Source organism: Marmota marmota, unplaced genomic scaffold, assembly GCF_001458135.2.
Source record: "Marmota marmota marmota unplaced genomic scaffold, marMar, whole genome shotgun sequence".
Lineage (NCBI taxonomy): Eukaryota > Metazoa > Chordata > Mammalia > Rodentia > Sciuridae > Marmota > Marmota marmota.
This window is the reverse complement of record NW_026000164.1, coordinates 11,517,763-11,532,804: the sequence shown is the minus strand read 5'-3', so window position 1 is coordinate 11,532,804 and position 15,042 is coordinate 11,517,763. Positions and strand designations below refer to the sequence as shown.

The 15,042-nt window shown below is 47.7% G+C and overlaps 1 protein-coding gene across 1 annotated transcript in view; it reads left to right on the top strand.

Moving 5' to 3' along the window:
• Window positions 1-15,042, top strand: part of Tbxas1 (thromboxane A synthase 1) — a 154,564-nt gene that overhangs the window by 75,894 nt on the left and 63,628 nt on the right. The window contains exon 5 of the mRNA XM_015493771.2: window positions 2,346-2,462. Within this exon, the coding sequence (XP_015349257.1) occupies window positions 2,346-2,462 (117 nt within the window). The remainder of the gene's footprint in view (window positions 1-2,345; window positions 2,463-15,042) is intronic.

The following is a 15,042-nucleotide window of genomic DNA, read 5'->3' as shown; positions in this document are numbered from 1 at the left end:
CAGAAGTTCATTTCCTCACAATTCTGGAGGCTGGAAGTCTGAGAGCAGAGTGAATAATTCTGGCTTTTGACTAGTGGGACAGTTCTCTAGATGAGCTATCAATCCCCCAAGCCCCTGCCAGCTTCCACTAGTAAACCCGATTCTGCCCCTCAGGGTCACCCAGCAACCCAAACACACGTGTGAGTGCATGAGCGTGTGTACACACACACACATACTCACACACTCTACATTATTTAATGTCCTCTTGCCATCTGATAGCCTTTTTGAAATGACTAAATTGCTGGTCTCCTTCTTCCAATCTGACATCTAGAAATGAAGCATTACAATAATCACTGCCCCCAGACTTTGCCATCAAAAAATGGGGGTTCTGAAAGAGCCTCTAGGCCAGGAGGGAGCAGGGCCTGGCGAGGGAGGTGTCTGAGGGGCGTGATGACATATCACACGGAGGCTGAGATTTGTCCTTCAGGTACAAGATAAAAAATAGCACGGATCCAATCCCCAGGTGTTAAGGACGGATCCAAATCCAATCAATCTTGACTCTTATCTCTAATTTATTCTGTCTCTTCAGAGCCACACAAACCCCCATCCGCCTTCCTTCTAGTGAAATGTCTTCTCAGTGTGGCAGGAGGGGGCTTCGCCACTCTATAAATACACATAATGTCTGATTTCCTCCTTTGACTCTGGAACCTAAACAAACAGATTAGGTTCCAAAAATTCCATAAAACCATAATTTAGTGGCCACAGCACTCCTAAAGAATTTCATTCTAAATATAGAGAGGTATTCCTCGGCAGAAAAATATCCAGCTACTTGGTTCTAATATATAATTAAATCCTCTAGATACTTTGCAGTTATGTTTTATGGCTTATTTTGAGTGTTCATATTTTATCAGAAAATTATAATTTTCCTCTAAATAGGAGTTTTTACAAGGCTTTTGAATTATGATGGCTGGCTTCATGTTTCAACTATAATTAAAACAGTGGACAGAAATAGCGGAACCGTACAGCACCACGTGGTTCTGAAGAGGGCTGGGGCCTGCATTTCCCCTGCAGTCCCTGGGCTGGGACACTCCAGCCAAGAGTGGGGCCTCCGTCTATGACGACTGGGGGGCAGCTGGCTTTAGCAAGGAATGAATGGCCTGGGAGAAGGGATAAGGAGTCCCCAGACCCCTTGGCAGGCTTGGGGCCTCAGCTTCCAGGGTTCCTCCTCAGAGAGCCTTCCTGGCCCTGCCCCCCCCCCACCCTCTTTCCTTCATAATGTCCTCTTTCTCCTGAGCTGTGATAATATCTATTTCTTGGTTTATGAGCTTTCTCTCTACTTCTCCACTAGACCAACCTCCCCACAAGGGCCAAAGCAACGTCTTTTGGATTCAGCTCAGTCTACGCAGCTTCTGGAAGCTGGTCTGAGTTTGCTAGAGGACAGAACAGACTCCCACAGACAAAGTGGGGGACTCACACAGCGGACACTCATTTCCTCACGATTCTGGAGGCTGGAAGTCTGAGAGCAGGGTGTGGGCAGGGTTGGTGTCATCGGTGACGTCTCCCCTTGGGGACAGCCATCTTCTCCCTGTGCCCTCCATCTCTTCCCTCTGCGCATGTCCATGTCTTGATTTTTCTCTTCTTATAAGGATCTTATATTGGATTAGGACCCACCCGAATTATTTTACTTCAACAACCTTTTTAAAGGGCCCTATGTCCAAACCTAGTCTCATTCTAACGTTCTGGGGATCAGGACTTCAGTAGTGAAGTTTTTTTGTGGGGGACACAATTCAGTCTATAACACATTTGGCATTCAGCAGATATTTGTTGATTGAGGAAATAAATGAATGAATGTTGGAACAGACACACTGCGGCAGACATGTTTCTGGAGGGCCCTCCTTCCTCCCCTCCCCTCTTCCCTCATCCATTCCTCAAGGATCCAGACACATGAGTCTGCCGACTCTGGGCCCAATGGACACAGCCCACAAAATCCTTTTCCATGAAGCTCAGACATGAACCTCAATCTGACACATCTCCAGGAAGACCACCATGTTTATCCTCAGAGGACCTCCTCAGCAGAGAGCAGCAGGACACAGGGGCCACTGAGCTACTTCTATGGTGATGACCACCCTGTGACAGGGCAGATCTGGGTCGGCAGACCTTGCCACCCGTGCCCCTGGGCCTCAGCTGTGGATCTTAGATCATCGTCCACGAGCACTTAGACTTGTCTTCCGTATCCTTGCAAGGGAAACCTTCTAAGCGTTGGTCACTGATGAATTTTAACCAGCGTGTTTACCGTGAACTTGTATTGCCACCAAGGTGGCCTTGACTCCCTGGGTCCTAACCCTCTGCTTGTTGCTTTCCAACAGGCCACAGGGTTGGAGCCCAAGTTGGTAGCCAACAGCATTCTGTTCTTACGTGACAAAAGATGGGAAGAGATCAGAGGCGTCCTGACTCCTGCTTTCAGTCCTGCGAAGCTGAATGAGGTAAGACACAGGAAATGCCCCTCTCTTCCCCTGAGGAATGGGCTTCTCCCTCCAAATAGTAGAGAGCCCGCCCGATCAGGTCGCATCGCCGGCCCAGGTGGCACATCCAAATGCCCTACTCACTGTGGCCTTCACGTCCCTCTTTCATGAGAAAGCTCAGGATACTGTGCTATGCGTCTTCCATCTCCCCAGCCTCCCGCATCCCCAGCTGCCGTAAATCCATCAGTGAACAGTGAGTGCTTCTCATACTCCCATGTACAATGGATCCCGGGGGAGCCTGTTAACATGCAGATTCTGCTTCAGGAGGTCTGGGGTGAGGTCCTGGTGTGTGGCTTCAAACAGCCCAATCCCCCAACGAACAGCAAGCACACTCACAGAGCAAGGAAGTAGACAACAGCCTGAATCAAAGGCGGGTGCTGGATCACATCGTAGGGAGGCGAGGGCCAAGGATTCTGGGGGAGGAGGATGGAGAAGTTTCCTGGCAGAACTCTAGGTGGGCAGCCAAGACAGAGGGACAAGTGGACTCCACTGGGTGCTCTCCTTTCCCAGCCCAATGCTGCTCTTCCCTACCAGCTGTGCATCCAAAGGCCCGGGTCTTCATGAACCTCTCAGGCAACTCATTAACGCCTGCCCCTGGTCCTGGGATTTTTGTCTGAGCCTGAGGGATTGCTGGTCTGACTGGATCACTAGTCTGGCTTTGGTGTCTGTTATTGAGATTTCTGCATTAACTCGGACCCTTTTGATGTGGGGTAGCGATTGGGCTTCCCAAACTGACTCCAGATCCGGGGCAGCTCCAAAGCAAGTGACCTTCCTCAGTTTGGCTGGAGGGCCCTGGGACTCAGCCATCGCTGTGGCTGTTCTAGAACACTGGGTTTGGAGTAGCCTGTCTTCAGTTTAACACATTAAAGCTCCTCTTAGCTCAGTCTGAAGATGCTCAGCCACAGGGCCCTGACTGAATTACTATGAATCTGAAATCCCCCCAAAGAGAGAGGGCTCCCCACTTCCTCCTATGCAATTAAACACACTCAGGAACTAGTGAGCCTGACAGTTTTCAATGAAGTTGTTTTTCTTTTTTTTTTTTTTTTTTTTGGAGGGGGTGGGTATCAGGGATTGAACTCAGGGGCACTCAACCCCTGAGTCATATCCCCCGCCCTATTTTATATTTTATTTAGAGGCAGGGTCTCACTGAGTTGCTTAGGGTCTCACTAAATTGCTGAGGCTGGCTTTGAACTCTCGATCTTCCTGCCTCAGCCTCCTGAGCTGCTGGGATTACAGGCGTGAATCATGAAAATTTGATTTGCATTTTCATGAGCAGCCTCTGACGCTTGGGGGCAGAACATGGGCCATTTGTCCCACTAGCTCTCACTCACCAGCTGAGTGGATCCTGCACCACTCCAAGGGATCCCATGTTTATGGACACTCTTATGCTCACCACATCCCTGTGAGGTGGATACAACTGTCCTTGCCATCCCTGTTTTACCCAGGAGGAGACGGAGGCATGGACAGAGCGAGTGCTCTGATCACACAGCTGGCGAGTAGCAGAGCCAGGGCTAGACTCACATTACATCCGTGTGGCTGCCTCTCTGACCTAGGAGGGTTGAAGCCCCCCTCCCACTGTCGGGAGGCGGGCAGTCTGCAGAGAGAGGCAGTGGAGTCCTTGGGCCTCTGGAAGCTGAGGGGTCACAGCCCGCTTCTCCCTTTCCAGCCTAGGTTTGGAGCTGACTGAGGTATGGAAACAGGTTTCAGGCAGAGGAAATCGAATGCCCTCCTTCCCTACTCACCTTAACTGAGTGAATGCAGCCCCCTGTGATCTGGTGGGTTTGCGGATCCTTCATCCAGAATGGGTCCACTGTAGCCGCTACCCGTGTCGGGGTGGGGGAGCCCCGGGGCCACACATGCTCAGTTCCTTCTTCCCAGGCTCAATTGGATAAGAGGGTACAGCAAGGAACAGCCATCCTGGGCCACGGGGGGCCCATTGCGGTCACCTGGGGAGCTTGGAAGCCCACTGTTGCCCAGGTCCCCCTCCTAGATATTCAGATTGGATTGGTTGGGTTTGAGAGGCAGCCCCGACTCCAGGAGCTTCTCCGGCTCCCAGGTGAGGCTAATAGAGAACCAGCACCAAGCAACACCATCACTAGAAACTTCCCACGAGAGGAGAGGAGGGGAAGGAACCTCTGCGTTCACTGGGGCGATTAATCCTGCTCCACGTTTATCTCTTATCTGTTGAGGTCCCATGGAAGAATTTGTTTGAAGGAAGGGACTGTTTTTTTTAAAAATGACCACTGTTCCACACCACCTGTATCAAATCCCACCACTAAAACAGTGAGGGAACGGAAAGGTTGGGTGGGGGGAGGGTGACCTAGGGCTGACGGCACCAGCTCAAGCATGACGTCTTCATTCGTCAATAAGCAATGACTTCACAGCACTATAGATGTTCCTCATTGTGTTAAAAAGAAGCTGATAGAGGGCATGAGGAAGAAGGGGAGAGGGGGAGAGGGGGAGACAGGGAGAGAGGAAATAAGTTAGTTCAGGGGAAAACTTATCTCATCTTGAGCTCTGATTCGTTGATGAAGGAGTCTGATGGGGTCTAGGTTTCCTCAGCACCTTACAGGAAAAACTCCAGAAAATGACCCACTGTCATTGCCCAAACCAATGCAGTGCTCCTGCTCCCGAGATCCAAAGCATCTGCTGGTTCAGAAACCAAGTCCTCAGCGCCTGAATCCGTTGCAGAAGATAAAGTTCCTCTGATCTGTTCACAGCACTAAGGTGCCGGGCTGCGGTGGTGGAGGGCAAAGCAAAGCGACTCCCCAGACAGCACCCCTAGGGGCTGCCTCACTACTTAACACATAACCCCAGTCAACCTGAAGCTCCACTGAAAGTCGTCTTTCTGCCCCAGAGAGTTCGATGCAGGTCCTTGGGTTTCTATGGAAAGAATCCCACTCCCGGGGTGGGCTAGTCAACTTCCCCCACCTCCTGAGACGCTGGACTGGTGAGTGTGAGCTTCCGGGAGGCCTCTCAGGACACCCATGGAGGAGAGCTTAGCCTAGTGGACCTGGAGCTCAGGGGAGAAAGGGAGGAAAGACGATCACCCGAAACAGACACAGTGAGGCCACCCAGGAAGTGCATCCCGTAAGTGACAAGGGCTCTGAGAAGAACTGTATTTAAGGGGGGAGCAGAGGAGAAACCTACCAGGGACATTCAGGAAGAACAGTCTGAAATGGAAGCCAGGAGGACATGAAGGGGAGAGCATCTTAAGCCAGGGGTCATCAAAGGTGCCCCCTGTGCTCACACAGGAGGAAACACAGAATGCAAAAGGGTGACAGAGGTGGGATTTGGAGGTGTGTGAGCCACGAGTGCACTTCGTGTCCGTAGTTCACGTGCCCAGGACTTCCCTCACCCACCCCACCCAGGTGGCAGTGCCTCCCTGAAGAGGAGGTCTTTTGAAGCACACATCAGGCTTCCCTGAGCCCCAGTGCAGCAGTGGCTTATGAAAGAGGCTTCCGAACCCCAACAGCAGCTTCCCTCTGCCTAAGAAGGGGAAGGTTTGGGGTTCTGAGCACGGAGGTCATTGTTGTGGCTTAGATGTGGTGTCCCCCAAAAGCTCACGTGTGAGACAAGGCAAGAAGGCCCAGAGGAGAAATGATTGGGTTACAAGAGCCTTAACCCAATCAGCGAATTAACCCCCTGATAGGGGTTAACTGAGTGGCAATGAGGTGGCTGGAGGAGGGGGGGCATTGGGACGTGGCATTGGGGTACATATTTTGTACCTGGAGAGCAGAGTCTTTCTCTGCTTCCTGAGCATGAAGTGAGCTGCTTCCCTCCACCACACTCTCCCGCCTCACCTCGAGCCCCAAGGAATGGAGCCAGTCTTATATGGACTGTGAGCCCTCAAATAAACTTTTCCTCCTCTACAATTGTTCTGGTGGATCTTTGAGTTGCAGCAGCGAAAAAAGCTCATAAAACATTCTAAGCCATGGTGTAGACGGGATGCAGAATGTGCCAGGAAGTGGTTTCTAGCCTGCAGAGAAGATGGGTGGAAGGGAGACAAAAGGGAGGGTAGCGCCCCACAGCAGTATCCTGACAACCTCTGTGTTAGGCAGCTTTTTGTCACTGTGACCAAAACACCTGACAAGAACCACCTCGAGGAAGCAAGGTTTATTTGGGGTCACAGTGTCAGAGGTTCAAGTCCACGGTTGGCCAACTCTTGGTCTGGACCTGAGGTGAGGCAGAACAACATGGCGGAAGAGTGTGGCAGAGGAAGGCTGGCAGCTCTTAGCAGCCAGGAAGTGGAGAGAGGAGAGGGAAAGGGCCTCAGGGTAGAGGCACCCTTCCAGGGCACACCCCTGGGGACCCACCTGGTCCAGCCCCGCCCCCACCTGCCTACAGTTACCACCCAGTTAAGTCATTCAAACGAGGATGGACTCATTAGGTTACAATGGCTCACAATCCACTCATTTCACCTCTGAATATTCGTAACAAAGGAGCTTTAGGGGGGCACCTCATATCCAAACCACAACAACCTCATTCACCAACATAGTGAGTTTCTGGGCACTTCCTTGGACTTTAGCCTCCCAGCTGCCTTGGACTGTAGGTCACTGGCTCTCACTGTGGGACCCAGGTCTGTATCAAGATCAGTTGTTAAAAAATATATAACCGCAGCCACCCCAAGCCCTACAGAACTGCAATGCCTAAGGGTGACTGAGAACCTGTCCCCCGCATGAGTCCTGCTGAAGCCATCTGTTGTAAAGACTCCTCTCCGTCCCTGTCTCACCATCTCACACCCACTGCTTCTGAGGCCCAGGGTGCCACCCCAGCAGCCCCGCCCCTCGCCTGCTTTATTCCCCCGTAGCACTAACAATCCATGTAGTTCACTCATTTATTGTTTTTTTATTGTGAGTCTCATCCTGCTAGATGTATGCTTCAGGAGGACAGAGGTTTTCTCTTCTCTGGTTTTTTCTTTACTATTAACTACCCACAATAGGTGCATAACAGGCACTCCATAATGGTTGCTGAATGGATGGATGATAAATCAAAGACCCAAGAAGCTTTTTACCTATCCTAACTAATGGCATATGACAAGACTGAGATAAAAAAATAAAAGGGAAATCATTTTATCAAGAAACAGTTACATAAGAGGATGTGGCAAGTTATTGGCTTTCTCTTTGGAGGGTCACAGTATATACATATAAAAATAGAGAAAGCAGGTCACAAGGACACAAAGAGAATGAGACACGGAGATCAGAGTCAGCTCAGAGAGGCTGAGCCACGGGTACTCAGCTGTGGGTACCTGAGTCAGTTTTCCCAGAAGTAGCTGTGAAATATAAGCCCCTTGAGTCCTTTCCGAGGACTTACGTTGTTTTGAGACTTTTTCAGAGTGTATTCTTGGGATAGAGGCTTGTTTTCCCTTGAAATTCTGAGGCTTTTTCTTTAGAACTGTGGCCGCTATATCCTTGTCCACCTGTGTCTGTAAGTGACATTAGCATCAAAGGCTCTAAATGGCCCCATCTTTACTTACGTGGCTATTAGTCTGCCTCCGTCAATGATGATGGGAGTTACTTTAAAATCAGCTTTATGTCATTATGCCATATTTTTAGTTAAAATGAAACTGGGTTTGGGCTCCACTTTTACCAGGGATAATATGTAGAGCTAGAGAAGCCAGCTCTGAAAATGTGATTGGTGCAGACCTGATTCAGGAAGAAGAGACCTCTGCTGTCACAGTCCGATGACAGATGAGTTACTGGGGTTTGGATGAAAGCATAGCTGAGCATTGCTGGGAAAACACTGATTTTTTTTGTTAGGGATCATTCTGCCCGATTATCCTGCCAGTTTCCCTCCCCCCCACCCCAGGGATGAATGCTTTGAAAAGGGCAACAAAGAGATTTATTTAGAATTTGGTAGTCTTTTGGCTAGATCCCTTGTCAAAGGCAATGTGTAAGTAATCCTGGGGTTGGGTAAAACTTTTCTATGGATCAGGTAGTAAATAAATTTTATTTCAGGAAATAAGTTCAAAACTAAATTCATATTTCTTTGAGGGGGAAATGTAAATAACAAGAGCCCCTGAGGACCCAGGTTAGCATGTGTTTTATTTTTAAATTTTGTAGCTCATCTGAAAGAGGGAGAACACAGTGAAATCCACATATTTGTGTATTCCTCTAAGCTCTTCTGATTTGAAAAATATTCAGTCCGTAAGAATAACTTCCGGAGACTTTTCTAAGATTGTGTGAGTCAGCATAAAAATGGCAGGTAATCTTTAGTTGTAAGCAGGAAAAAAAGAACACATTAAGGTGAAAATCATCTGAACTGTACTGATGTAATAAGGAACTTCAAGTTACAAACTACTATTGCTATGATTTGGACCTTGGAATGTCCCCCAAAGTACTCCTCTGTGTTAAAGGTTTGGTCCCACAGGTGACACTATTGGGAGGTAGTAGATCTGGGAAAGGTGGGCCTAACAGGAGGTCTTCGGGTGATTGAAGGTGTGCCCTTGGAGGGATTGCAGGACTGCACCCTTCCTTCCTCAATTTTGCTCCCTGGCCACGAGGTGAGAGGTTTTGCTCCTCCATATATTCCCACCACAACGTGCTGCCACACAGACCCAAAGCAACAGAGCCAACTGATCATGGACTGGAACATCCAAAACTATGGGGCATAATGAACATTTTCTCTTTATAAGCTAATTATCTCAAGTATTTTGTGATAGTGATGGAAAGCTAACACAACTACCAAGGAAAAGATTTTGAAATCATTGAGGATGACAAGGTCACATAATTTGGTGAAATAATTGCAAACCATCTTCTTTGGGAGTCACCATGTGCTTTAGCACATTAAAGACTTGGGAAAATCTTTAGTAAATAAATCTGTTTTGCTTATTCTGGGTTAAAATAGATTTTCAAACAGTTAAAACATGGGTAATTAACTTCTTCATTGGCTAGTGAGAGGAACAAGGCTGTTGGGCCCCAGGCCTTTGCAGGCAGCTTCCATGGTGAACCTCATTTTTGAGTTCCTCTAGCAGAGGCCAACTTCCAAATTGAAAGCACCATAGACCCAACCTAATGTGGCAGCATATTAGTCAGCTTTGTGTTACTATAATGAAATACTCAGGCCTAACTTATAAAGACAAAAGGTTATTTAGCTTGAAGTTTTGCAGGTTCAAAGTCCAAAATTAAATGACCCTATTGGTTTGGCCTCCAGGGAGGGTGACAGATGGTGGCACTTCATGGCTAGAATGCATGTAGGAGCAAATGGTCACATCTCAAACTGAAGGAGAGAGAGAAACCAGAGTCCCACAGTTCCCTTTGAGGCATGCTCCTAGTGACCTCAGGTCCAGCACCTTAAAGGCCCAGCACCTCCCCATACCACCACCCTGAGGTCCAAGCCTTTACATATGGACCTCTGGAGGGACACTCAACGCCCAAATCATCTCCGACAGCTTGTGTGTTCTCAGTCCTCAAAGCCCAACATAAACGGTGGGCATTTCTTCATTCACCCGGGGTCAGGGTGGCCTGTGTCACTCCAGACCAAACAAGCCAACCACACTGCTGTGCCCGGGGACCCAGTGTTCAGAAAGTCACACTCACACGGGTGGCGGGCATCTTGCCCAGCACTGAGAATCGGCCCAATTTTTCACTTTCCATCCAGATGTTTTCTGTCAGGACGGCATAGTCAATAACGAACGCGGGTCAGAGGCAGATGCGGTTATTATTCCCTCTGGGCCTTTCCTGCCTTGGAGGAGACATATTACTCAGGAATGACTCCCATTTTCAAAAATTTAAGTTGATATAGCCAGCTTACGAGCAAATGCAGAGCTGTGACCATTTCAGAGCAAAAGTCTTTGCAGGATCACAGTCATCATCACAGTTTTCCTTGGCCTTTACATTTCCACTGTAAACTCACCAGACAGCCACGTTCGGGGGCTTCTAAGGCAGAACACGGTTTTCCAATAATGTTGGAGCAAGCAGCTTTCTCCAGGCAGCATTGGCCTGCAGCAGTCTATTTTTAATATTTGCTTTTATTTCTTAATCCTTCTGAACAATAAAAATGAAAGTCATTATAACCAAGTGTGGCTGTGGCAATAAATACTTCAGGGTCCAAAAATAAATACATTGTCCCTGCCTGACCAGTTGCCCATTTTCCAGAATGTCTGGGTATTTATCTAGCAGCAAGAGACCATTATCCCGTGGCACAGTTGTATTCCACGGACACCTAATCTCCTAATTAAAATCGGTGTAATGATGGACTGTTTAAATTCTAGTTAAAATGTTCCTTTTCCATTTGCATTTAAAAGAAAACACACTCCTCGTCCCGGCTACCCCATCCTGGGTTATAATTCGGCTTTCCTTTGCCAGAATCATAATGTCACTCCGACTTGCTGCTGGTTAAATCTAAAAGAGCATCGAAATGCCTCAAAGTGTGGCCGTTGCCTGGCAACACCAGCAGCCACCTCCTCACCGGAGTGAGTTCTAATTGGTCACAACTCTTGACAGGAGTCACTGACATATTAGAAACGACACTTGATTATTCACCTAGATGGCTAGAGCTGATACTTATCAGCAAGACATTTTGCATAAAAATGAGTCACGGATGTTTTTAATATCTGGGTGGCGTTTAGCACTGGTGTAGTGGAGGAAGGCAGTGATTCGTTTCGTTAGCTAGAATTAATTTTTTCATTTGTTAGTCACCAGTTTAGAGCATTTTGAGGTGTTAATTTTTCCATTTTTTGAACCAACAGTGTAAGTACTTTCTCCCGCCCTCATTAGATCACCCTTATTTATATATCACCCTTATGTATTCAGAAAATTCCCTTTTGACATCAGTTCCAAACCAACATTACTCACAGTCCTACTGGATTAGTCGGCTGTCTGTCACTATAACAAATATCCAAGATGATCAACTAATAGAGAGAAAAGTCTTATTATGGCTCACAGTTTTGGAGGTCTCAGACCATGAGCAATTGACACGTTGCTTTTAGACCTCTGCTGGGGGTGGGGGGCAGCATCATGGTGGGAGAACTTGGTATAGCAAAACCCTCCCCTCGGGGCCAGAAAGCAAAAGAGAAGAAGAGGAAGGGGTCAGGGGCCCACGGTCTCCTTCAATGGCACCCCCCATGACCTAAAGACCTCCTAGTAGGGCCCATCTCTCAGGCTGGAGAGCCTTTAATACATGGGCCTTTGGGAGACATTCCAGATCCAAATAACAGCACTTACTGAGCATCAAATAGGAAGAAATGTTCAATTCATATATTACAAGTATTTATTACTTCCTGTCTTTAAGGGGTTTATAAAGAGCAGCAAGGCACATCAATTACTGCATTATGACCAAGTAGTGGGAGGTGGTGACAGAGTCTGTTTTGAGGATCAGAAACCACTTCAGGGCAAAGGGAATAGCCTTGGAACTGACCCAGGATGAAGCTGCTGAGTTCTGATGGTGGGAGAAGGTGTGCTACAGGCCCAGAGTGCGAGAACAGAGTCACCTGGACAGGCAGCCCAGGGCGTGTTCAGGGAACAGCTGGAACACAGCATGCATGGAAGGGATTAGTGAGAGAGAACTGGAAAAGTAGGTTGAAGCACATAGAGACGGCCATTCTGTGCCAGGGGGAGTGTTTGTTGTGTCCTTCACTAGAGAGCCAGGAGCTATCAAATCTTGAAATGGCAGAGTGACTTGCTCAGAAGTCACCTGCAGGAAAAAGAATTCCACTTCAGCTGTTTAGTCTCCAAGATGCCAGACGTTCCCTACACCTGGTGGGTGGTGGTGGTCGGGTAGGGGGACAAACTCTTCTGGAGCAGATGAGGGGAACTGCAGATTGTACCTCTGGAGTCTCCTCTTTACAGTAGCCCCCCAAGGTAGCCAGGCTACCAGGGGTCATGTTTGGTGCTAGGGTGACAGTCTGTTTTTTTCTGAGTCTCTCTTCATGCATGGATCGATGACTCACCTGGGTTACACACATCAACTTACGGGGATCTTCTTAGTTTAGGAATATAAGGAAACGCAAGAGGCATCCTCTCCTTCCTACACAGGAAATATGTCTCCCTCAGCACTCAGAGATTCTCCTTCTCCAAACACCCAGGGCTTCCAAAGGCTTTTAAAGGGTGTGTGTGTGGGGGGGGGGGGGTTGTTGGNCTCATTAGATCACCCTTATTTATATATCACCCTTATGTATTCAGAAAATTCCCTTTTGACATCAGTTCCAAACCAACATTACTCACAGTCCTACTGGATTAGTCGGCTGTCTGTCACTATAACAAATATCCAAGATGATCAACTAATAGAGAGAAATTACAACCTAGAAGTGATTGAACTGAAGGGTAAAGGGAACATGGGCACAAACCAGGAGTCAGAGAGTCTGCAGCTTTGATTCTCACTTTCACAAAATTATTTGAACACAAAAGTACTCAGTTTCCTCTCTGTAGGTCTTCATGTATGATTCTGAAGTCGAGGCATTACAGAGATGACAAAATCTCTCTTGGTGATGAGACGTGGTCACTGCAAGTAGATAGGCCCAATGAGCTGACCCTCTGCTGCCCTGACCTTGGAAGTTGGCTGTTTTTTCCAAGGTCCCATGCAAATGTCTCAACCTGAGACTCCATGGCTTCCTTGGAAACCTAGAAGGTCGGTGGAGAGGGACGTTACCGCTCTTTTCAATTAGCCCCTCATTTGGAGTAAGAACCCCAAGTTCAGAAAGGTTCAAATGTTATGCCCAAAGTAAGAGGCAGAACCATCATGGATCTTGGGGCAGGTTTTTAGCAAACTACATCATATTCATGCTAAGATAGAAAGGACCCCTAAATCTACTCTTGTGTCATGGGGCCTGCCACATCAGCTCTCTCAGGGAGTGTTCACCCAGTCCTCACAGAGATACTTCTACAAAACTGACCGAGGATCACGGTGCTCATCCCTGATATGAAACATTCCCCCAGATCTCCAATCATGGATGACAACTACGAGAGTTGCCCAAGAAGTCACATTGAGAGTAAGTTACCTATCTATTGCTATGTAACAAGATTGCCCGCAAACGACGATTTGTTTGATCCTTGTTTCTGTGGCTCAGGCACCACGGGCTTAGGGTCCAGGTCGTAGTCAATTTGGCAGCTTAACCTGTGATCTCATCTGAAGGCTTCACCAGGGAAGATCTGCTTCAAGAATGACTCACGTGGTTACTGGCAGGATTCAGTTCTTACTGGGCTTTGGAAGGCAAGATGAAAGTCTGTGTCATTCCTTTAGTCTGTGGGGATCTCCAGAGAGTTTCAGAAAAGCAAATACTCAGAAAACAAGTATTTTCAGAAGGCCTATACTCATGACTGGGTATAGGATGGATTGGAAATTGAAAAAACTGGAGGCTCTTTTGAAAAATCACTTTTCAGTACACCTATGTGTCAGGCACTACACTAAGACCACAAATATGCTTATGCTACCACAGGTGACAGGTGGCAAAGCCTGAATTAGAGGGTGAGCAGGGAGATAAAGACAAAGGGACAGATGAAAGAAAAGAAGCAACATCAAATAATGAGACCAGAACAGTGGGGTCGTCTGGGAGGAACAGAGGAGAGGATTCCTGAAGTCTCAACCATTCTTGGGTATGGGATCCTCCAGAGGACCATATAGTTCTCTGTGTTTTACATATTTTGTTTCTAATTTTTGTCACAACTCTTCAAGGGAGATATTATTTCTATTTTGCAAATAAAGAAAGAAACTCAGGGGGCTGGGGTTGTAGCTCAGTGGAAGAGCGCTTGCCTAGCATGTGTGAGGCACTGGGTTCCATTCTCAGCACCACATACAAATAAAATATGGGTCCATCAACAATTAAAAACTATTTTAAAAAAGGAAAGAAAAAAAGAAACTCAGTGAGGCTAAGGAACCAGCACCAGATCACAAAACTATAAAGAGCCAGAGAGACAAAACGTAACCACTGATAATGGCTTAGAGCGTTTGCTCTCCCTGGGCAAGTGCACCCTACAAGGCCAACTCTTACCCTCGAGGAAGGAGCTGCTATGGTGGAATTCTGGGGATCATCTCCAAGCTCCACTTTGAGCAGGGCAGTTCCTCAGCCTGCTTGGCATTGATCTCTTTCAGAGAGGGGTCTGATGAGGGGTTAATTGAAATCCCTCTCCACCGACCTCCTAGGTTTCCAAGGAAGCGAAGGAGTCTCAGGTTGAGACATTTGCATGGGACCTTGGAAAAAACAGCCAACTTCCAAGGTCAGGGCAGCAGAGGGTCAGCTCATTGGGCCTATCTACTTGCAGTGACCACGTCTCATCACCAAGAGAGATTTTGTCATCTCTTTAAATGATACATGAAGACCTAAAGCCTTCCCACCTTTTGGGATCTACTCTCTTGCCCTCTGTCTGCCCCTTAGACACCACTGGTACAGTCCTTTACAAAGCAAAACAAAAGTGGAAACTTAAGTAATAAACTTCAGGTTAAGCGGGAAATTCTTCGGGGACTTTCCTTCCCAGGCTGAGGATGGTGTTTTACCCTCAGTGGTTACTGCTAGTTACCAAATAGCGGTCCAGCCATCCACTCAGGACCATCTCCAACAGGGACAACCAATGAAAAAGGTGAGAGAAACAGAATGGAAAACTGGCTT